Source organism: Acomys russatus, chromosome 29 (genome assembly GCF_903995435.1).
Source record: "Acomys russatus chromosome 29, mAcoRus1.1, whole genome shotgun sequence".
Classification (NCBI taxonomy): domain Eukaryota; kingdom Metazoa; phylum Chordata; class Mammalia; order Rodentia; family Muridae; genus Acomys; species Acomys russatus.
In genome coordinates, this window is record NC_067165.1 from 41,352,944 (window position 1) to 41,376,160 (window position 23,217).

Sequence of the window (23,217 nt, forward strand, 5' to 3'; positions counted from 1 at the left end):
CTGGATTATATAAAAAACAGTCTGGGCAAGCCAGGGGACCAAAGCAACAAGCCCCGTTCTTCTGTGGACTCTACTTCCTGGTCCCTTGGCTTTCTTTCCTGATGAACTGTGAGATGAAACAAAATTTCTTCCCTAAATTACTTTTTATCAGTGTTTTTATCACAGCAAGAGAAAAAAAGACTAAGACTCCTTCCTTCCTTCTTCCCTTCCTCTCTTCTTTCTTCCCCTCCTCCTTCCTTTATTCCTCCCTCTCCTCCTCTCTTCTTTTCCTCCTTCCTTCCTCCTTTCCCCCTTCCATGCTTTGACTCTCTCTTTCTGCCTTTTCCCTCTTCCCTAGTAGAGATAATTCTGGCATGAGTAGCATTCTGTTATTCAATATTTTGTTGACTTTTTAAGCACTTATGTTAGCCAGCTTTCCTCTTCCTGACAAAGGGGATCCGTTCTTTCCCTCCGTCGTGTGGGTTCCTGGACTGCACTCAGGTCATCAGATGCTGCGGCACACACCTTTAGGCTTTGAACCATCTGCCAGCCCCATAATCAACCTTAAAGCAGGCATTACTGTGTTCCCTGGACTGACCTCAAACCCATGGTCCTCCTGTCCCTAACCCCAAGCGCTGAGATTACAAGTGTTTGCCACCATGGCCAGAAAGTTGCACTAGAAAAATTGTGGTGCTTTTCCTTAAATAGACAGTCAGTCAGTGCACAGAGCAGGCACAGCTAGGGGAAGAACACAGGAGAGCCTCTGAGGTTGACTTGCCTTGTTTTCCAAAACTCATTTCAGGAGACCAACCAGAGTGCCTTCTCACTCCTTTGGCTGGGGGGTTGTACAGTGCAAAGACGTACCCCACTCTGTGCATGAACTCTGCTGGCAAAGCATCAACACATATCTTATCAACTGTCAAGAAGAATGGTCTCCTGCAGAAAGCCATCAAGGTCCAGAGGGCAAGAAGATCATACGGGAGGCCAGCCTCAGGGAACCGGCAGATCCAGCCGGCAGCCGGCAGAGCAGGCGGTCGGTGGCGGCGCAGCAGGCACCTGGTAACATCCAAGAGGCACAGCACACCCGTTCTCCTACCTGAATGGCGATGAAGAACAAAGGGACAGGGACACCTCTGCCCATGCCACACGTGGAAGGGGTAAGTGCCAATTTTGGGCACTGCCTCTCTCCCACCAAGCTGGAGACCTTTGTATGTAGACTAGGGCCCTGGAATCAACCTATCAAGGAGGGCTTGTGGGAGTGTCTACCCAGAGGGTCGCAGAGTGACTGCCACACCCAAGCCCCTTGGCTCAGAGACAGGTGTGCTCCCTGAAGCTTGGTGAAGCCAGATGGCACTGTTTCACAACCCTCACCTGCCTGTCCCTCCACTCTTAAGGTCAAAAGCAGGAAAGGTGTGTCTAGAAACACAAAAGGAGCGTGGACCTCTGGCCTATAACAACACCTTCTTGGGTCATCTTCCTAAACAGCGCCCCCTTTCCAGGATCACAGCCTGCTCCCAGCGAGACCCCTCCCTTTTTTTTTAATCTAAGGAGGAAGTGGAGGCCTAGCCACACTCACCCCACCCCAATCCTAGAAGCCACAGGAACCAACCCTATGGAGTCCCTGACCTTGGAACTCTCTCACTCAGCGCCTCCAGCCCACACTGGTCCTCACTACCCTAAGTGCGTCCTTTGGCTCGGTCTTCCAGTACGGCTACAACATTGCTGTGATCAACACGCCGCACAAGGTAGGCAAAAGGTGGGTCCCGTGAGTAGAAGTCAGCTGCCGTCCTGCTTCTGGGTGTTTCTACCTTCCAGGACTCCCCTAGATGCCCCACCTCTGAGGACCAGGGGCAGCTAGAGGCATTTTCCCCAGAAATGTCATCTTTTCCAGGGACATCAGTGCTAGGGGGTCTGGATTCCCTGCCTAGGCACCTTGGGTTTGGGCCCCACTCTGTTCATCTGGGAGGGCCATTTGTAGATGACAGAGACACATCAAGAATTGTATTCCATCCGCATTTAGGGATTGTATTTGGCGTAAGGAGAAGCGGCTGAAAAAAAAAAAAAAAAAAGGTTGGCTGGAATGAATTCAAGAGGAGACAGGTTGTGTGCAGCAGGAGCCTGGGCGGACAAGACATATATATGTGTGTGAGGAACACACACACACATCCCTCCTCCCTCTCTCTGTGTATGTGTGCATGCATGTGCACACAAACAAAGAGCCTCTGAACCTGGTGTTTGTGAGTATCTGATGTGGATGCTGGGAACCAAACTCCAGTCCTCTGCAGGAACAGCACATGCTCTGAATTGCTGAGCCCTCTCTCCAGCCTCCCTTTCCCACCCCACTTTTCAAAGACAGAGAAGAGACTGGCCTCAGATGCTCTATATCACTGAAGCCGACCTCCATTTTCTGATCTTCCTGCCTCTACCTCCCCCAAGTGCTGAGGTTACAGGCCTGCATTGCCAGACCCAATCTTATTCATGGCTGGGGATGGAACCTAGGGCTTCATGCATGCTCTGCCTTCTGAACCACATGCTCAGCTCTGGGTCATCCCTTCTAAGTACCACACAGGCACTGTTCGGTCACCATTATTATTAATGTGCTGGACAGAGGCACTGTTAGGTCGCCATTATAATTAATGTGCTGGACAGAGGCACTGTTAGGTCGCCATTATAATTAACGCGGTGGTTCATTTTATGTCAACCTGAAATGCGCTGGAAAGGAAACCTAATTTGAGAAAACACTCCCACTAAATTGGCCTGTGAATGAGCCTGGGGGCGCATTTTCTCGACTGATGATTGATATGAGAAAACTCAGCTCACTGTGCGGGGTGCCATCCCTTTGGGCAGGTGGGCCAGAGTTGTAAAAGGAAGTGGGCTGAGCCAGCCATGAAGAGCAAGCCAGTGAGCACTGCTCCTCCATGGCCTCTGCATCAGCTCCTGCTGCCAGGTTTCTTCCTTGAGTTCCTGCCCTGATTTCCCTCAAGTGATGAAGTGAGACCTGAGAGTTAAGATGGAAGGAAACCCTTTTGCCCCTGGGATGCTGTAGTGTTTTATCATAGTAATAGGAAGCCTGACATACACAGAAGTAGATGCCTTCTAAGATTAGTGAGGTGCTGAAGGCTCTGGAGGTCGGCTCACTGCCTGACATCACCCACTTAGTGTGAACCTTTCCTAACATTGTTGCCTCTGGCAGAATAAGGCTATGAAGGTGAATTTAAAAAAACAAAACAAAACAATTTTCATTCAGGCTTGCTTCCCGTCTCTTCCCCCTCACATAGAATATCATTTTGTTCTTGGCCTCCAACAGAAGACCAGTAGGTTCAGCTGTGTCCTGTGGGTTCTGGCAGGACTGCTCCTTTGTGAGGTGACCAGGGGCAGCGGAGAACACTGACGTCACCATTTCTGTGGGTCGCACAGTATCTTGATCAGTGGACGGGGGTGGGGGGGGCCCTGTCTTCCAGGTCTTGAAGTCATTTTACAATAATACATACTTTGAGCGACATGGGACGTTCATGGATGAGAATACTCTGCTGCTCCTGTGGTCCTGCACTGTCTCCATGTTCCCTCTCGGAGGCTTACTGGGGTCCTTGATTGTTGGCCCACTGGTCAATAAGTGGGGCAGGTAAATAGAGGATGCCTTTCCCAAACCGGAAATTCATCTTAGCAAGCCACAGGCTCTCTTGACGATGGAGTCCCTGGTGGGTAGCTGAGACCACCCTGACAATCAGACCTGAAGGCCAACTTCCATGTTACCACAGACCCTTTGGGGTCTCTTTTCCGGGCAGCTGCATAGGAGCAGCCTCACTCCCACCACCTAGCCCAGGGGTGCTGCACCTCAGAGGAGGTCAAGGCTCTGATGGCTCTTAGCTCAGTGCCTTGTGAGCACTTGTTGCAAGTGTTCAAAAATGCCGTTCAAGAGAGTCCATTCCGGGGTCACGTGGCTTCAGGTTCTAACAGCACTCCTCACATGGGCTCAGCAGCATTCTGTCCTGAAGTTGGGAACTGGGCTGAGTCACCACACGTGCCTTGGTCTCATATCTCTGTTGGAGGTGATGCCTAGCTCCGTGCACTTTGCTTGGCTACTCAGAGGCCCATGCTGCAGAGGCATGGGTGAAGATAAAGAGGGTTGTGCCCGGTCAAGGTCCCCAGGAAGGGCAAGGCGGGGTTAAGACCACAGGGGGGAGGCACAACTGTATTCTGCATGGGCAGGCTTGCTCGCTCAAACTTGTCATACCATGTTAGGCTGTGTGAGGATGAGGGTGGACAACCCCTAATGAAAAATAGTACCCTAAAAACACAGCAGTCTCCTTTTCATGCCTTAAAGAAAATATTATCAGTTGGAAATTGTCTGTTTATGAAAGCAGGGACCCAGAAGCTTCTAACCTTATAGACGATTGGCAAAGAATGAATTTGTCTTTTTCGTGCACTTGAGTTGAGAAAGAATTCGATATAGTCTAATTATGCTATAGGTTAGGCTATATACCGTTATCCGCCACTATACTCAGCCTCTTCGAGACAACCTTTTCCCAGTATCATTGCAAATGAGGAGCCAGGGGGGTGAAGTGGAGCCAGCCTACCTAGTGGGGGTCTCACCAGCCTGAGCCCTCTTGAGGCTAGATCAGGAAGGGTAAGGGGGGGACAGTATAAAGAGTATAGGGCTTCTGTGTGCTATTTATCCTCCTGGGTCTTCAGGGATTCACTCTGGGGCTATGGCAGCCCAAGGGAGAGAAAAGTGACCAGAAAAAAAAATCCAGAGTGAACATCTGTGGATCATGGCACATCTGCGAGTGTTGAGAGGACATTTTTATAATGACCCTATCAGCCTTGCTTCACCTATAACAGTCTGGGGCTGGGCCCTCTGCAGCTGACTCCTCCACACAGTTAGCGGTCCCTAGAATGGGTATAGCAGAACATAGCTATAACCTAGCACTCTGAGGGCGGAAGCAGGAGGACTAGCTAAAAAAGTAAATCTAAGGCCAGCCTGGAATACATGTTACCTCGTTAAAAAAAAAAAAAAAAAAAAGCTGACAAGCAGACAACAAAGATGGCTTCCAAGGCCTGGAGGGACCCAGCTTAGTGTGACTTTTCAGCCTTTCTTTCCCTCCCCTCCACAGACCACTGGGTTTCAACCTTGTCAGTTGCAAGGGTCATCTAGCCCCATTCTGCACCCCATCTGTTATGGGGATCTATCTGGTCAACATCCTTGACCAGCACCAGGTCTGGTCTAGACATCCCCTAGTGGGGCTTGACTACCCTCCCCCATCCACAGGAAGGTCCTACCTCAGAGGCAACTGCAGTGTTTGGAATGTACTTCCCCCTACCCCGCTCCTGGTAGCCCCCACCACATATACTTTCTTCACTGTTTTTTTCATTCTCGGTCAGCTCTAGCTTTCTTTCCTAAATGTGGAGAGAGCGTTGTGCACCATATAGCAAGGGCACTAGCCCCATCATGAGGGGTTACCCCCCTCCCCCGTGACCTAATCACCCTTCTTCGCACTGAGGGGCAGGGACTGCAGCACATACATGTCTCTTGGGGACACTCCAATACATAGTCCCATCCACCAGTCCTTCTCAGGCATGCAGGGAACAGCCTGGAATACTGGGGTTTGGGGTGAAAAGCCACTGTTTGGTGCCCCTACCCTCTGGACCCTGCTGTCTTGCAGAAAAGGGACGCTGCTGGTCAACAACGTCTTCGCTATAACCCCTGCCATCCTGATGGGGGTCAGCAAAGTGGCCCGGTCTTTTGAGCTCATCATCCTGTCTCGAGTGCTGGTGGGAATCTGTGCAGGTACCTGGGGTGGCCACTAAAGATCCAGGTTGTTCCTGTGTGCACTGGTCAGGGGACAACTCTAGGTGCCCAGCATCAGGGGCCAATGTTGGACACAGGGGTCTGGCTATACGCTTTTTCCTCCCTGGGTTTCCTCCAGTTTCCAGTCCTGGGCCCTAGCAAGGCCCATGTTTTCTAGTCTCTCCCCTTTATATAACGAAGTCTTCCACCATGCCCATAGTCACAGCACTCAGAAGGCAGAGGCAAATGGATTGCTGTAGATTCAAGTTTGATTTGGCCTATGCTCCAGGCCAGCCAGGGCTACATAATTGAATTTAAAAAGGAAAGAAAGAAAGAATGAAAGACAGAGAGAGAAATAAAAGGAAGCAATGACTGCTCCTAGTTATGGTGGAGAAGGCTTATTGTGGATATGAGGGGGAGAGCACATCTTGAAGCATCTGGAAGGGTTCAAAGTGAACATGACCCTGAGCTGGGCCACGTGAGGAGGCGGGAGGGGGGAGGAGGGAAGGAGAGGAGGAGGAGGAAAGAGCTAGGAGAACAGAAGGGTAAAAGGTAAAAGGACCAACATAACTAAAATGGCTGGATTATATAGGGCAGAGCCACTAGGGGAAAGGCAAGGTCAATGGCTGGAAAAGTTTAAGGTAGGGGGTGGGGTATGCCAGCCGGGGGACTCTGTAACAGGCAGGGACTGAGGAATGCTGGGAGAACCTGGCTGTCAGGATCTGCTTTGATATGTTAACTAGGAACCCTTGCCTTTTGTCCAGAGTTAGAGACCCAACCTCAAAAGAAAGGAAGAAAGAGAAAGGGCAGGAAAGGGTACAGGGGAGGGAGGAAACCTTTTACTGTGAAGAACACATAACCAATCTAGCTTTGCATGTATCTTTGAAGGAAGGCGTCTTAGGGTTTCCATTGCTGTGAAAAGACACCATGAGCACAGCAACTCTTTATAAAGGACACATTTAATTGGGGCTGGTCATAGTTCAGGGGGTCAGTCCATTACCATCATGGTGAGAAGCGTGGCAGCCCACGTGCAGACATGGTGCTGGAGAGGGAGCTGAGAGTTCCAGATCCGGATCCACAGGCAGCAGGAAGAGACAGCTACTAGGCCTGACCTGTGCTTCTGAAACCTCAAAGCCCTCTCCCCAGTGGCACACTTCCTCCAACAAGACCACTCCCTGTGAGCCTATGGGGACCATTTATTCAGACCACTAGAGGGCAAATAGTTTAAACTGAGAATAAATGCTTCCAGGGAAAAGAATACAGAATCTGAAATCTGTCTCAGACAGCAGTTAAGATTCTTAACTGTAGTGGTTTCTTTTATTTTTGAAAAGGGAGGGAGCTAGGGCTGGTACAGTGCTTGTCTTTTATACACAAAGCCCTAGGTTCTATCCCAGATCTCCCTGCACCCCCCAGAAAATAAAAACAAGCCTTGCTCACTGGTAAAGCATGCATGACTACCATACCACAACAAAACAAAAGGCGATATAAGTGATGTGTGTTTATGAAATAATAGAAAAAATTCCCAGGTGGTAGTGGCACAAACCTTTAATCCCAGAACTCAGGAGGCAGAGACAGACTGATCTCTATAATTTCAAGACCAGCTTTGTCTACAGAGCAAATTCCACAACAAGCTAGGCTACACAGAGAGACCCTGTCTCAAAAAACAGCAACAACAAAGAAATAACAGAAACTCAACAAAGTAAGACAGATATTCAAGTCCACACAGTTTCTACATGGCCTAGACTTCTCCCCTCTAACAGTAGTATGGCCCAGAAACCATGAGGAAAACAGTATCATTTTTAAATAAAACAGTATAGTAAAGAAATCAAAATAGGGGTTCTGTGGGTAAAAAGGGAAAAGTTTGTTCCAAACCGCCAAGGCTGTCTGTCCGGAAAGCAGAGAGAAGCAACAGGAAGGTGGTGGTGTGTAGTGTGTGATGGTGGTGGTATGTGGTGGTGGTGGTAGTTGTGGTGTGTGGTGGTGTGTGGTGGTGGTTGTGGTGTGTGGTGGTGGTTGTGGTGTGTGGTGGTGTGTGGTGGTGGTGTGTGGTTGTGGTTGTGGTTGTGGTGTGGTGGTTGTGGTGTGGTGTGGTGGTTGTGGTGTGTGGTGTGTGGTTGTGGTGTGTGGTGGTGGTTGTGGTGGTGGTGGTTGTGGTGTGTGATGGTGGTTGTGGTGTGTGATGGTGGTTGTGGTGTGTGATGGTGGTTGTGGTGTGTGGTGGTGGTTGTGGTGGTGGTGTGTGGTGGTGTATAGTGGTGTGTGGTGTGTGGTTGTGGTGTGTGGTGTGTGGTGGCAGTGATGGTGTGTGATGGTGATGGTGGTGTGTGGTGGTGAGATGCCTCTAGGGAACAGGTGACCTGGGAGGAGGCAGCCTGGGGGCTGGGATGGAGGAGGCAGCCTGGGGGCTGGGATGGAGGGCTTTGAAGTGTATGACAGGTGCTTGCGAGTCAGGACTGATGGAGCCTAGAGGCTGGCGTGGACCTTGATAAACTGATAGTCACCACAGGCATAAATTAATGGAAGAGCTGGAGATCCCAAGGAGAAGGACTCCTCTTAGCAGGCAGGGACTACTTCCTCAAGTCCCCAAGGGAATGCTGGCTTTCGTCTAAACGTCATACTTTGGGAAAAGAAATCTCTTGGGACAGTTTTTACACTCTAGGATGTCTCCAGCTGAAAGGGGTGGGTTGGGGAAGGCTGTGGTTGCAGGTTCAAACTAAACAATCAAGACTCAAGGATTAAGAGATGGGGTTGAGTCAACCTCAGGCACTGGGTTCTGAGAGGCTGGGGATTGTTCTTAATGGCCCCACCTCCCCCCCTTTTTTTAACCAGGCATCTCCTACAGTGCTCTTCCCATGTACCTGGGAGAACTGGCTCCCCAGAACCTGAGGGGTACGTTAGGGACAATGACCGAGGTATTTGTCATCATTGGAATCCTCCTGGCACAGATCTTCAGCCTGCAGGCCATCCTGGGCAATGACACAGGTAACTAGCAACATGTAGCCGTGAGGTAGGGAGAGATAGTAAACCCTGAGCATGCATGGTTGCAGCCACCAGTGCAGCTGAGGCCAAAGTTACCAGTGGTTAAAACAAGAAGGTGGTTTGGTGACCTTTAGGTCAGTTTGTAGGTATAGAGGTCCTTGCTCAGGATAGGATTGCTGGAGATGGGAGAAAGACTCCGGGATAAGTCAGGCTCCACTGGCCAGTTAATGAGTTCCCTGGATCTGCCTCAGCCACTGCTTCTCCTACCCTCCCCAACTGCCGCCCACCCAAACGCTGGGGTCAAGGCCATGCACAAACACAGGCCGGCTGAGGTCCTCATGCAAGAGTTCTGACCTACTAAGGCCTTTGCTCTATTTTTAACACAGATGCTCTTTGTGGGCAGCCTCGTCTTGGCAAGGACTAGGTGCCCACTGTTGGTCTTGCTGCAGGGCCTAACAGTGCCCCAGTGTCAGCTGGAAGCAGCTGAAGACAATTTCTTGTCAACAAAAGGCTGGGATGTTAGGTCCTGCTTCAGGGCGTGGCTGGCATGCCCTGCCCTCTACCTAGGGGCGGGGCCTCCCCCTCTCCCGAGACCCTTCACTATACAATCCAGACGTTTTGGCTCCTGCCAACTTTTACCCTTTTCCACTCTCTCTCCTTCCCTTCTCCCTTCCTTTCCTCCTCTTCTCTTCTCTCCTCTCCTCTCCCCTCCTCTTCTCTCTGTCTCTGTCTCTGTCTCTCTGTCTTTCTCCTTCTATGTCTCTTTCCCTCTCCCTCTTCAAAGATGCTCCCACTAAACCTACACTTATCTAATATAGCTTTGTCTCACTATTAGTTCATCCTGTTTTAATCAGTCACTCACTACCCTTTTCACCTGGTTGGGTCAGGCTGGGAAGTGGGAAGAGAAGAGGAAGCACCTGTGTCCCCGTGGGTCATCTGCGGCAGATCCAAGTCTCAAGCCGCCATTTATTTATGTTCTGTCCAGGCTGGCCAATCCTCTTGGCTCTCACCGGGGTTCCTGCACTGATTCAGCTCCTCTCACTGCCCTTCTTCCCCGAGAGCCCCCGCTACACTATGATTGAGAAAGGGAACAAGGACAAAGCAAAGCAAGGTACTGAAATGCAGACTTCCCAGCTGCAGTCCCCAGTGCACAAGGCGGCATACGGAGTGGGCAGGCGCTGTCTGGTGAGATTGTGATGGGGCCAGGGTCACAGTGGACAGGGTTTGAGAGCTTGTGCTGGGTGAACACACAGTGGCGATTGGGTTCTGGGTGAAGGGGCTGGCTGAGGTGCAACAGGGCAGAGGGTGAGTGTGATGTGCTGCCCCTATGCTCCACAGCTCTAAGGAGGCTGAGAGGTCACAACTATGATGTGGAGGCCGAGATAGAAGAAATGAGCACAGAGGAACACATCGAGCGAGCTGAGGGTCGCCTGTCGGTGCTCAGCCTCTTCAGCTTTCGGCCCCTGCGCTGGCAGCTGATCTCTATAATTGTGCTCATGGCGGGTCAGCAGCTGTCCGGGATCAATGCGGTGTGTGGTGCCACCTTGCCCCCCAGAGTTTTGGTTCCCTTGGGTCTTTTTGAATGAATTCACAAAAGGCTATAAGGAGTGGTGTTTTGCATTTTGACTCCTGTAAAGCTCAGTCTGGCCTCCAGCAAGGATGAGCAGCAAGGCTGGTGCTGGGAGGAGGGGTTCTGGGAGCATCAGTGAAAGAAAGGAAGGAACAGGAAGAAGATGGATAGTTAGATGAATGGATGGAGAGATGGATAGATAGGTAGATAGACAGATAGATAGACAGGCAGACAGACAGATAGATAGATATAGATATAGATATAGATATATCATCAGTTAAGGCCACTGGTTGCTCCTGCCCAAGATCCAGATTCCATTCCTAGCACCCCGATGGTTGCTCACAGTTGTCTGTAACTCTAGTTCCAGGAGACCCAACACCCTGTTCTGGACTCCATGGGTACTGTATGCACATGGTGTACAGATATACATGTAGGCTAAACACCTAAAAACATACAATAAAAATAAGTACAACTTTAAAGAGAAAGACAGAGGTTGAGGATTTAGTTCAGTGGTAGGGTGCTTGCCTAGCAAGTGAAAGGCCCTGGGTTCGGTCCTCAGCTCTGGGGGGGGGGGGGGGGGGGGGGGGGGAAGAAAGACAGACAAGCAGACAGGCAGAGGCCTCCACTGGAAATAGAGAACACAAAACCTGGCCTTATTTACAGAAACTCCTGGCTGCATTAATGCAGGCCTGCCAGGATGTCCAGGGCAAAGAGGTGGCTCAGACCTTCTGTGCCTCTTCCTACTCTTTACTTTTCTCTTGCTATATGCCTTTCTTAGTCCCCCAAAGAACATCTGCCTGTAGTTTTTTACCCTTACTGTAAGAGACCTATGGAGAAGTGCCCGAGCTCTGACCCCAGTCACAGGCTTCAGAGGAGGGCCATTGCTTGATCCATCCTGGGTCAAGACACTCTGGTGATCTCACTTGCTGCGGAAATACGATGTCATGTTCCCTGGTGGCCATTTTCCCTCTATCTGTGGATGGGCAAACAGCTAGACAATCTCAAATGTCCATCCTGGAGCCATTGGAGAAAGGACAGGTAACTCTGTTGATGTCTAAGAGAAATATCAGGAAGAGGTGAGACCCTGTCTTCAAGAGTTGAATTGTTTAGCAAGTGATCTTGGGAGCCTCCTAATGGGACCCATTTATGTGGCTTTTTGTGACTGTCTCGGGACTGGACCAGAGTTGGCCCAAAATAAGTGAGAGCCTGAGTTTGCAGGCTGGTAAAGTCACATAGGGAAAGATGCTTAGTGGTCCTGTGGTCTGGCTCAATTTGATAAACACAGAAACTAAGATTCAGGGAAGCAGAGCCTGGAACACCAGGTGCCTAGCTTCACCACTACCTGCCATCTTTATCCTATCCCAAGGTCCCCCATCCAGGCTCTCAAAATTGTCTATTGCTCAAAGTGAGAAAGGAAATCCAGTGAAACCACAGCCCCCTGTTTGTGTGATTTAGGTCAACTACTATGCAGATGTAATCTACACCTCGGCTGGTGTGGACCCCACCCAGTCCCAGTATGTGACTGTGGGTTCTGGTGTGATCAACTTGGTGATGACTCTCATCTCGGTGAGTTCCTGGGGAGTGGTCTCTCAATACAGGGTCCCCAAACAACCTTCTGACTGGAAGACAGAGCTCCTCAGGCCAGTAGAGTGTAGGTGACCCTAGTCCTGCAGGTATAATACTATTTCAGTGACCTTGGTCAAAGGTTGGGGCACAGCGTTCTTGGTAGAGTGCTTGCCTAGCATTCACAAGTGCCTGGGTTCAATTCCCAGTTGCCATATTGAACTGCACACAATGGCCCACACTTGAAATCTCAGCACTTGTGAGGCAAAGGCAGGAGGATCAGAAGTTCAAAGTCATTCTTAATGACATAGTGAATTCGAGGCCAGCCTGGGCTACATGAGACTCAAGAAAAAACAAACACTGCAAAGCCAGACAAGATGGTAGTTCTTGGTTGGCAACTTGACTACATCTGGAATTAACTAAAACCCAAACAGCTGTGCTTACCTGTAAAGGACATTTTCCTTTCCTTTCCTTTTCTCTTTCTTTCCTTTTCTTTCTTTCTCTCTGTTTTGTGTTTTTTTGATACAAGATTTCTCTGTATAGCCCTGTCTGTGAACCCAGCTGGCCTCAAAGAAATCTGCCTGCCTTTGCCTCCAGAGTTCTGGAATTAAAAGCATATGCCACCACTGCCCAGCATGGAAGAGCCACTTTTTAAAAAAAAGATTTATTTATTATTTGTTTGTTTGTTTATTTATTTATTTATACAGTATTCTGTGTGCTTGTGTGCCTGCAGGCCATAAGAGGGCACCAGATCTCACTATAGATGGTTGTAAGCTACCATGTGGTTGCTGGAAATTGAACTCAGGACCTCTGGAAGAACAGCCAGTGCTCTTATCCATGGAGTTATCTCCCCAGCTCCAAAAGAGGCACTTTTAATCCAGATCTTTTGAGGTGGGAAGATCCACCTCTAATTTAGGCCACGGCTTCTGTGGCATCCTATAAGTACATGGAAGAAGGAAGTGCTCACTCTTTGCCTGCTTGTTAGGAAGTCCATTCCTTCATTGCATTAGAGCCCACTTCTTCAGGATTCCAGTATATACAGAAGACATCCAGACTTGTGGGCTGAGCAACTACTGGATTCTTGAACCTTCTGTTGGTAGATAGCCATTGTTGGACTAGCTGGACCACAGCCTATGAGCCATTCATGTATATGTATATGTATATACACATATATATTCTATAAATTGTTTCTCTGAAGAACACTGACTAATACAGAGAGTTTGGTGAGCTGTAGTGGGAACTTGGAAGATAAAAATCTTGAGCCAGGCAGTGGTGGTGCATGCCTTTAGTCCCAACACTCCAGAGGTAGAGGCAGGTGGATCTTGGACTACTAGGCCAGCCTGGTCTACAGAGTAAGTTCTAGGGTAGCCAGGGCTACACAGAAATCCTGCTTTAAAAAAAAAAAAGTGTGGCCAGGCGTGGTGGCACATGCTTTTAATCCCAGCACTCGGGAGGCAGAGGCAGGTGTACCGCTGTGAGTTCGAGGCCAGCCTGGTCTACAAAACGAGTCCAGAACAGCCAAGGCTACACAGAGAAACCCTGTCTTGAAACCACCCCCCACCCCCCAAAAAAGCCTGATGAGAGCAGTGCCGATGATGGAGGCTGGCTTGTGATGTTCCATAGGGAAGCACGAGTGACTTAATACTCTATCAGGGCTGGGCGTGGTGGCACAATCTTGTAATCCCAGCACTCAGGGATGCAGAGGCAGGCAGATCTCCGTGAGTTTGAGGCCAGCCTGGTCTACAAAGCAAGAACAGGACAGTTCAGGCTACACAAAGAAACCCTGATTTTAAAAAAAAACACAATAGCAAAGACCCTCAAAATCATCCCCAGGCCCCTGAAAAAGAAAAGAAACAAAAAAGACTATCAAGGCCACTTGCTATTTTTGTTTTTGGGTTTTTTTGAGACAGGGTTTCTATGTGTGTAGCCTTGCCTGTTCTGGACTCACTTTGTAGACCAGGCTGGCCTCAAACTCACAGAGATCCACCTGCCTCTGCCTCCTGAGTGCTGGCATTACAGGTGTGTGCCACCATGCCCAGCTTGTGAATCCTATTTCTTAACTGGGTTATTTGGTTTGGTGGTGTTTAATTTCTTGAGTTCTTTATATATTTTGGATATTAGCCCTTTGTTGGATATAGGGTTGGTGAAGATCTTTTTCCAGTCTGTAAGCTGTCACTTTGTTCTGTTGACAGTTTCCTTTGCCTTACAGAAGCTTTTCAGTTTCATGAGGTCCCATTTATTAATTGTTGACATTAAAGCTAGGCTGTTGTTTTTCTGTTTACGAAGTTGTCTATTGTGCCAATGGGTTCAAGGCTCTTCCCCACTCTTTATTCTAACAGATTTAGTGTCTGTGGTTTTATGTTGAGGTCTTTAATCCACTTTGACTTGAGTTTTGTGCATGGTGATAAATATGGATCTGCCTGCATTTTTCTACATGTAGACATCCAGTTAGACCAACACCATTTGTTGAAGATGTTATCTTTTTTCCGTTTGTCAAAAATCAAGTGTTCATAGATGTATGGATTTATTTCTGGATCTTTGATTCGATTCCATTGATCAACCAGCCTATTGCTATGCCAGTACCATGCTGTTTTAATTACTGTTGCTCTATAGTACAGCTTGAGATCAGGGATGGAGATTCCTCTGAGAGATCTTTTATTGTAGAGGATTGTTTTAGCTATTCTTGGTTTTTTGTTTTTCCATATGAAGTTGAGAATTGTACTTTCAAGGTCTTTAAAAAATTGTGTAGGTATTTTGATAGGGATTGCATTCAATCTGTAAATTGCTTTTGATAAGATGGCCATTTTTACTATGTTAATTCTCCCGAGCCACGAGCAAGGGAGAGCCCTCCATATTCTGATATCATCTTCAATCTCCTTCTTCAGAGATTTAAAGTTTTCAAACAAGTCCTTTACTTGCTTGGTTAGAGTTACTCCAAGATATTTTATATTGTTTGTGGCTATAGTGAAGGGTGTAGTTTTCCTAATTTCTTCCTCCACTTGATTGTCATTTGTATATAGGAAGGCTACTGACTTTTTTGAGTTAGTTTTGTATCCAGTCACTTTGCTGAAGGTGTTTATGAGCAGTAGGGGTTCTCTGGTGGATTTTGCGGGTCACTTATGTACACTATCATATCATCTGCAAATAGGGATAATCTGACTTCCTCCTTTCCCATTTGGACCCTATTGATCTCCTTTTGTTATCTTATTGCTCTGGCTGGAACTTCAATTACTATATTGAAAAGATATGGAGAAAGTGGGCAGACTTGTCTGGTCCCTGGTTTGAGTGGAATTCCCTTGAGTTTATCTCCGTTTAATTTGATGTTGGCTATTGGCTTGTTGTGTATAGCCTTTATTATGTTTAGGTATGTGCCTTGTATCCCTGATCTCTCCAAAACTTTAAACACGAATGGGTGTTGGGTTTTGTTAAATGCTTTTTCAGCAACTAAGGAGATGATCATGTGGTTTTTTTCTTTCAGTTTGTTTATATGGTGGGCTATATTGATGGATCTATTTAATTAGCCAAGAGCATAATGCTGCACAATAATTACTCCGTCCTAAACCTCCAAGCTAGTATAGTCCTCCCATTCAGATTTCCCACGTTGTACTTGCTTTTTACTCATCTCCTAGGTCCGGTTCATTTCTCCTGGTGTTCCCTGGTCCTCTCCATGTGTGTTCCTCCTGTCCTCCCTGTCCTTCCTCATCCCCTCACTGGACTAGGTTGCCCCACCCTATTCTCTGTTACTGCTCCACACTGGCTAGTTGGCTTTTATTGGCAGGGACAGAGAACAAATGATGATATGTTTACACAAACTAGAGACAGGAGATGCTTAGAATAGGCATCATAATGCGCTGTCTGGATTGAAAGCAGAGAGTGGGCCAGAGAATTCAGCATTTGAATGAACAAAGGGAAACTGTACACAGTCCATAAGAATACTACGCCAACACCTGGGATTTCTCTGAGCAGGGGGCTGGGGATGAAGACTTGGTGGTGTTAGTCTGTGTGTAGGGTGATGGACAGATCTTACCCAGAAGGCTACAGGGGAGAAACAAAGGGTCCAGCTGCTTACACATTGTTCTTAGGGTCCTTTCTCCTTTGCTCTCCTTGAAGATGAGGGATGCACTCTCAGACCTTAGAGTTTGCTGGTCACCTGGAGGCACTAGGTACCTTCAAGAGGAGAAGAGCCCTTCCAAGTGAGAGACCAGAAAATCTGGTTATCAGAGTGGAGAGACGGCTCAGCAGTTAAGAGTGCTCACCGCCGTAGCACGCGACCTGGCTTTGGTTGTCAGCACCCAGACTGGGCAGCTCACAACCCACTGTAGCTCTAGGTCCAGGAAATCCAACTCCATCCTTTGTCCTCTGAGGGCACTGCATGCACATAGTGTGCATTAAGTCAAGCAGCTCACACACCTACATAAAATTTAATGTGGTTATTATAGGGACGCGGGGGCGGGGCTTCAGAGAGGAGATTCCCAGGGGTCTGTAAGTGACATAAATGACAAGGCAGTAGTGTACAATCCCAGGGTGTAACTTACACCAAATGGGCCACCTGATGTAGCAGGGGTGAGGAAAGTGCACCTGTCATGGGCCAAACGGGGGAGGATGGAGATTCGGGTCTAGTTATCGTTATCCGCTCGCTCCCTTGCAGGCATTTACCGTGGAGCGTCTGGGGCGGCGCACTCTCCTGCTCTCTGGCTATGGCATCTGCTGCTCTGCTTGCCTGGTGCTGACTGTGGCACTCCTCCTTCAGGTCTGTTCTCATGCCCTGCCCTGGGGGGTGGGAGGCTGGCGTAGGGGGTTCGAGGCCCCAATTGCACGGACAGTTCTCGGTCCTCACCAGCTTGAGAAAACGTATTCCCAACATTGAAGAGCCCATGAGTGAGTTTGCTCCACGTGACCCACAAAACGGGCGTGCAGCTCAGTGTGCCACTGGAACCTCTTGATATAGATGCTTGGAATTGGACTCAGGTCCTCTACGAGCGTAGCCAACACTCTTGCCTGTTGAGCTATCTCTGTAGCCCCTGGAGTCTGACGCGCCCTCCCCCCCCCTCCCCGCCCGCAATGGGGACAGCTGGGCATTGCTGCCCTCTTGGAATCCTGCCAGACGTTGAGAGCTAAGCCAGTGTTCAAATTATCTTCACGATAGATATTTTGACCAGACAGATATAGATCCAGATCTGGCTGACATTGGAAAGGAAAGAGTTAAAATAGGTGGTGTAATATACTTGGGGACTATGTAGCCTGGGCTGGCCAGGAACTCTTTCTGTAAAAGAGGAGGGGCTAAGAGAACAGAAGAAAAGACCGTGTCCCTCTGTCAGAAGCCCTGCTGGCCTTGCATGGCATCCTACGCAGCCGTCATGGCTCCTTTGCTGCATTCACCCTGATTGTCATTAGTTAGCTGGCCTCTTAGCCTACAGTTCAGTTCACTTTAAGTCTGTTAACCTGGCTTTGTATCTGCTGTTCCGTTAGCCATTGCAGGCAGAAAGGTGGTCTAGGGTCCCCTTGCCCTTAGGCACCTAGGAGGATTCTCGCAGACAATTGTGAGATGAGTTGAAATCCCCACCAAGTCACCTCGAGTGTGTGACGATCCAATGTTCTATCCTGGAGGGGCTGAGGCCCTCCTGGTCTGTGTTGAGGTCTGTAGGCTCTTATCTATGTTTGTGGCATAGAAACAATGCCACCCACACTGGAAGAGGGCGACATGAAAATAAAATGGCAGCCGTGTCTGGGAATGCAATACAGCCTGACTAAACATGAGTGGCAGGCAGGGTCTCTCTTCAACCCCGCCACCATCATGCAAGCTTGTAGCAGAGAACCTTCTGGCTCTAATCCTCATCTGCCTCCTCCCCTCGTCCAGAGCGCTTGTGGCCTCTGTGGGGCTCAGACTTCCTGCAGCAGGATGGTGGAAGCCACAGCAGGACTGGGTTCCCCGTGACGTTCTTGGCTTAAGGCACCCACAGGTCCCATGCCAGGCCCCCTGAGGCACACAGAGCTGCTTCTCCCACAGAACACGGTCCCTGAGCTGTCTTACCTTGGCATCATCAGTGTCTTCGCCTACATCGTGGGACATTCCATAGGGCCCAGTGAGTTCTTGCACACTTCCCCTACCTCCACCAGCCTCTGGAGCCTGACACACATAGGTGCTCCATAAGGACCTGTTGAGTGGCTGGCTGTCCCTTCCCCTCCCCGCCCCCCACTACCTTTCAAACAGGATGCCCTCTGACCTACATAGCTCCAGCATTCCTTTTTTTGGGTTTTGGGTTTTGGAGTCAAAATCTTAATATATAAAATCTTACTTACTAGGCTGACTTTGAGCTCACGGCTTTCCTTCCTCAGGCCCCAAGTGCTAGGATACATTGTGCGTTAACAATGCCCATCTCTAGATCTACTTGGTTTTCAGAAATGTATTATCAATTTCATTCACGGCACATCATGTACACACAGTGAGTTCCACGCTCTCCAGGGCTACCCAGTCCTCAGCTAACAAGGTGATCTGAAAACCGGCCTGAGATAAACAAGCCCCTGTTTCAGATATAAATGTTTATATGTTTTGCTTGTTTATTTGTATGTCCAAATGCTTGCATATGCTACGGTGCATATGTGGAGGTCAGAGACAACTTGCGAGAGGCAGTTTTCTTCTGCTATATGGGTCACAAGGTCAACTCAGGTCATCAGACTTGGCAGAGAATACCTTTACCCACTGAGCCATCTTACTGGCCCCTAAACAATCCTTTTTTTCCCCCAAGGAGGGAGCAATTAGGGAGAAGCATAGCTATAGTCTGTTGTTGTAAGGCCTAATAAATGATTGTTGTTAGGCTGTAATTATTACCACTATCTAACCTGCTATCAATCAATACAGCCACAGACACCTGTTGGATTTTTTTAGACTAGCCTTTCCTGTGGCATGGCAGATACTATTTCTTTTACCTCCCAAGCTCCTGTACCATGCATCTGTTTTAATTTTCTCTCTGGGCTCCCTCCCATCCCTAATTCCAGAAATACTTGCTAATCTTCTCCATCTCCTCCATGCGTGCTGACCCAGCCATGTGCTCCTTTCCCACGCCAACCCATGGTGCCACTCCATTTTTCTTTTTTTTTTCCCCTCTGATCCTGTCTTACTTCCTCCCCCTTCTCCTTCCTCGCCTTGTTGCTCCTCAACCCCAGCCTGTGAACCCCAAGCCCCACCTCCTCCTTCTCCTCCCTCGCCTTGTTGCTCCTCAACCCCAACCTGTGAACCCCAAGCCCCACCTCCCTTTCTTCTGATGAATCCCAAGCTTCAGCATTTTTTTTAATTAACCAATCACTCTAAATGAGGTGGAGCCAGGTTTACACAAGAAGAGCAGCTGTGAGTAAGAATGTGCTCATCTGAGCAGGGACCAGATTTTAGGGACCAGTAATCAGCATCAAAATACATGGCACCAGACCACCCGCCAACGATAGTCATTTGAGACAAGACTCCCTATGGGAGCAATAATGAGACAGCAAAGAAGAGATCTGGAAAGAGGTGGAGAGCTGTCGCTGCCACCCCTGTACACATTACAGTGGGCAGCAACATCCAAACCAGGAGTTCACAGGTCACAGCATCTCCCTGACAACCAGAAATGTCAAAATTGGGTTGATACAGAGCAAGGACTGGGGAGGATTTGCAGTGTGAGGACCCCAAGAAGCATCTGCTGGGTTTCTACAAATCTCACTAGCATCCAGTTGGAGGAACACTTCTGGGGGCTACCCCCGGCTTTCCAACCCTCTGCCAGTTTGGGGGTAAAGATATGGTTTCTTTATAGTCCCTAGTCACAGCAGGGGAGACCCATACAAGGAGGTGTGGAGCTCTTAAAGGTTTGAGGTTTGAGATAAGGTCATGTCAGGTCCTAGGAGCCCTCCGGACCCTCTGAGCCCGCCTTTCCCCCAGGTCCTGTCCCCTCAGTGGTGAGGACAGAGATTGTCCTGCAGTCGTCTCGGACAGCTGCGTTCACGGTGGATGGCGCTGTGCACTGGCTCACCAACTTCATCGTGGGCTTGGCTTTCCCGTCCATCCAGGTGAGTGGCCCTTCACGCCATCCTTTCCACGTGGCCTTACCTCAAGTTGCCCCTTCATGAAGATCACCCCCCTTACCTACATCACCACTAGGGATGTAGTTCAGTTGGTAAGAGCGGCTGCCTAGCATGTGCAAAGGTTTGAGACTGGTCCCTAGCACACCATAAAACGGTGGTACAGGTCTGTAAAACCAGCACGTGGAAGGTAGAGCCAGGAGGGTCAGAAGTTCAGGGCCCTCCTTAGCCACATAGAAAGTGGGAGACCAACCTAAGATACAAGAACTCTTGCCTCAAAACACAATAACAATCCCCCTAAAATCTACCAATTTAAAAGACACAAGTAGCTCTCAGATGTTTTATGTGAGACTCACTCTGGCCTGGTTCTTTTTATTTACTTATTTTTACTAGTGCTGGCGACCCAGAGCCTAACATGCATGGTGAGCAATGTCTTACTGCTGCACGGCATCCTCCTGCCTCAGCATCCATTGTGCTGGGATTCGAAGCACATGCCACTGCACCCAGTTAGTAACACTTCAGCATGCCGGGCCTGTTTATAGAGGGACTGCTCCTCAGAGTTGGAAATGGCCTCTTGCTGAGGGGCTTCAGGCTGTGAAGATCAAAAGGAGTAGTTAGCACCACAAGAGGTTTAGCTCCCCCACCCCACCCCACCCCACCCCACCCCAACCCACCCTCGCCTCCATTTTCTGAGGCTGCCACATCCCAGACTTCCAGAAGGGCCCTGAGTCTGTAAAGTCCCTGTGACCCAAACACTAAGCAATCTTTTTGGTGGTTAGGGAGGGCCACGGTTCTCCTGCTGTTTTTTTCTTTAGGAGTGGAGTGAATTTGGCCATGAAGAAAGTCTCCATGACTCAAAAAGGCACCGAGTGTGTTGTCCGAAGTGTCCCCCTCCATCTCACCCCCTCTCTATTCTAGGTGGCCATCGGGGCCTACAGTTTTCTCATCTTCGCTGCGCTCTGTCTCCTCACGGCTGCCTACATCTACGTGGTAATCCCTGAGACCAAGGGCAGGACATTTGTGGAGATAAACTGTGCTTTTGCCAAGAGAAATGGAGTGGGGTTTCCAGAACAGAAAGAAGGAAGCATGGCCAAGCCCCACATGTCTTCTCTGCCTGCAAAGGAAACGTCCTTCTGACTCACCGAGGACCCACACATGCTCCAACACCCTTCCTTCAGAAGGGGGCACTCAGGGACCAGATGGTCAGGGAGGGTAACAGCTCTGAGGTGTTGGCACTCCCATAGCAACTGGAAGACTTTGGAAAACACAGTCCTGATTCACTTGACAAGAGGTTGGCCTCAAGGCTGACCATTAGAGGGCTGGTTCAGAATGTTTTTTTATCTATAATATAGATAAATAGGCCTCCTATACAACATGCTTGCTATAAGGAGATTTATTATAGAAGGGAGGAGGGGAAGAGGCACCCTAGGGGAACAACTACAGAGCAAGCCATGAATTTGACAACTCCTGAAGAGCCAGCCTGCCCTGGAGTCACGTCAGGGTGTGTCCACTCTGCTTTTGAACCCAGTCGCTTTTCCATTTTGGGGCGCTGCTGTGAAGCGAGCAGCTTTCTCTAGGTCACTTTTGCAGGTGTGTGGAAACCATCTGTCTGTGAATCTAATCCTAAATTCTACTCGTTCCAATTCTCCCAAATGGCTTTCTGGCCACATGGACTGGCTTGCCACCGCTGTCACTACACCTCCTGCCTCCAGCCAACAGGATTCCCAAGCAAGTGTTACCCCTCTTGCTACAATGGACTCTTGTTACAATAAATCTGGCCACATTTACAGGCCAAAAATTGCCTTACCACAGACATCTGGTTGCCAAAGCTAAGCTATGCTCTTATCTCTAAGACTCTACTTTCTAACTCTTAAAAAAAAAATCCTCTCTCTGACTTTTTTCTACTCTCAAAACAAACAAACAAAACCCTTCTATCTCCTTTTAGACTAAGAAAGCAACAAGGTCTCATTTTAAATTGATAAAGATTTTTTTAAAATAAAAATTCAATATTATATTTTTACAACGTGATATATGACTCAACCCTGGTTCAGAATGTTTTTTTATATGATGGTGACATTTCAAGGTTATAAAGATCTATTCTAATTAACAAGCTAATTGAAGATGTCTGTCTATCTGCTTACATTGTTACTAGCTCTTGGATGCATGAACCGACGAGTGCTGTTTCTCCTGCTGCCAGTGGCCTGTGCTCAGGCCTCACCTACAGGATTCCGGGCCTGTAGGTGATTTGATGTAATAAATTCAGTTTCAAAGTTGTCTTACAATGTCCTACTGTAGTGCCAGCTCCGGAAATTGAACTCTATTAATTCTAAAAACATTTATTTGTTTACAATGTTAAAACTTGGTTATTGTGCCTTATCTTTACTCTCAAAAGGTCATAAATCACTGCCTTAGAAATAAGTTTAGCCTCGATTTCTAAATATGGTAATATTATTAATCTGTTAACATAGCCTTTGAGTTTTATAAGCTATGGACTTTTTATAAACTAAATCATACAGGAAACTGTTAATGCTCCAGAGTGCTATGCCGTAGAAAGATCAAAAGGTTCCCAATTTCCTTATGAACTAAGGTTAGGATTTTTAGGCTCCAGTCTTGGATGGTTAAAATCTTATAAATGATCAAACCCTGTAACATTCATGCTCAGAACCAACGTGACTGATTGCAGGATAAACTTTATTTTGCCTCCTATGCGTGTCTTTCAAGTTAAACAAAAAGTAGCTAAAAACAAACAAAGCTTATCTAGATAGTCTTGAGATAGACTTGGTCTCATCACCATCTTAACTAAGGCGCTGAGAATGGTCCCTGAACATCCATAACTGAGTTGGTAAAACTGCTTTTTAAAGTCTTTAAAACCCAAGAGGAGCCTTCCCAATGGTCTCCGCTACAGCAGAAAACTATGCGCCAGGCCCAGGCCTTGGCCTCTGCCCTGAGGCTATCAGCGTTCCCACAGGGGAAACCGAGGTCAGCAATGTCCCCTTCCACTGGGGTCCGGCTTGAGTCAAGCCCACCAAGGACCTGTTTGAAGTGCTGCCAGGAGGGACACTGGTCCTGCAGCTGCAGCTGCCTCACGAAGCCATGCCCCATCTGCCAGCAGATTGGCCTCTGGACATCAAAAGGCTCCCACCCAGGCTAGCCCTCTGTGCACAGACGCGGAGGCCTAGTCAGCGCGAGCACCACAGGCACTTCCAGCCGTTGAGTTCCTTCACCTGGCGGAGGACCGAAGGCTCCCGGATTCAACAACCTCCAGCACTGTCACTTATCCCACGGTGAT

The 23,217-nt window shown here is 48.6% G+C and overlaps 1 protein-coding gene across 2 annotated transcripts; it reads left to right on the forward strand.

Moving 5' to 3' along the window:
• Positions 1 to 1,085: 1,085 nt before the first annotated feature.
• On the forward strand, positions 1,086 to 21,065 carry Slc2a7 (solute carrier family 2 member 7). 2 transcript variants are annotated; one of them, XM_051172165.1, is made up of 12 exons: positions 1,086 to 1,136; positions 1,626 to 1,737; positions 3,424 to 3,601; positions 5,643 to 5,767; positions 8,597 to 8,749; positions 9,732 to 9,857; positions 10,085 to 10,275; positions 11,772 to 11,882; positions 16,528 to 16,629; positions 17,887 to 17,962; positions 19,789 to 19,916; positions 20,847 to 21,065. In XM_051172165.1, exons 1-12 carry the CDS (start codon positions 1,086 to 1,088, stop codon positions 21,063 to 21,065), a joined length of 1,572 nt encoding a protein of 523 aa, XP_051028122.1. The 2 variants fall into 2 exon arrangements, with proteins under 2 accessions (XP_051028122.1, XP_051028123.1); XM_051172166.1 differs by having other exon boundaries at positions 1,626 to 1,724; positions 3,441 to 3,601.
• The last annotated feature ends 2,152 nt before the right edge of the window (positions 21,066 to 23,217 follow it).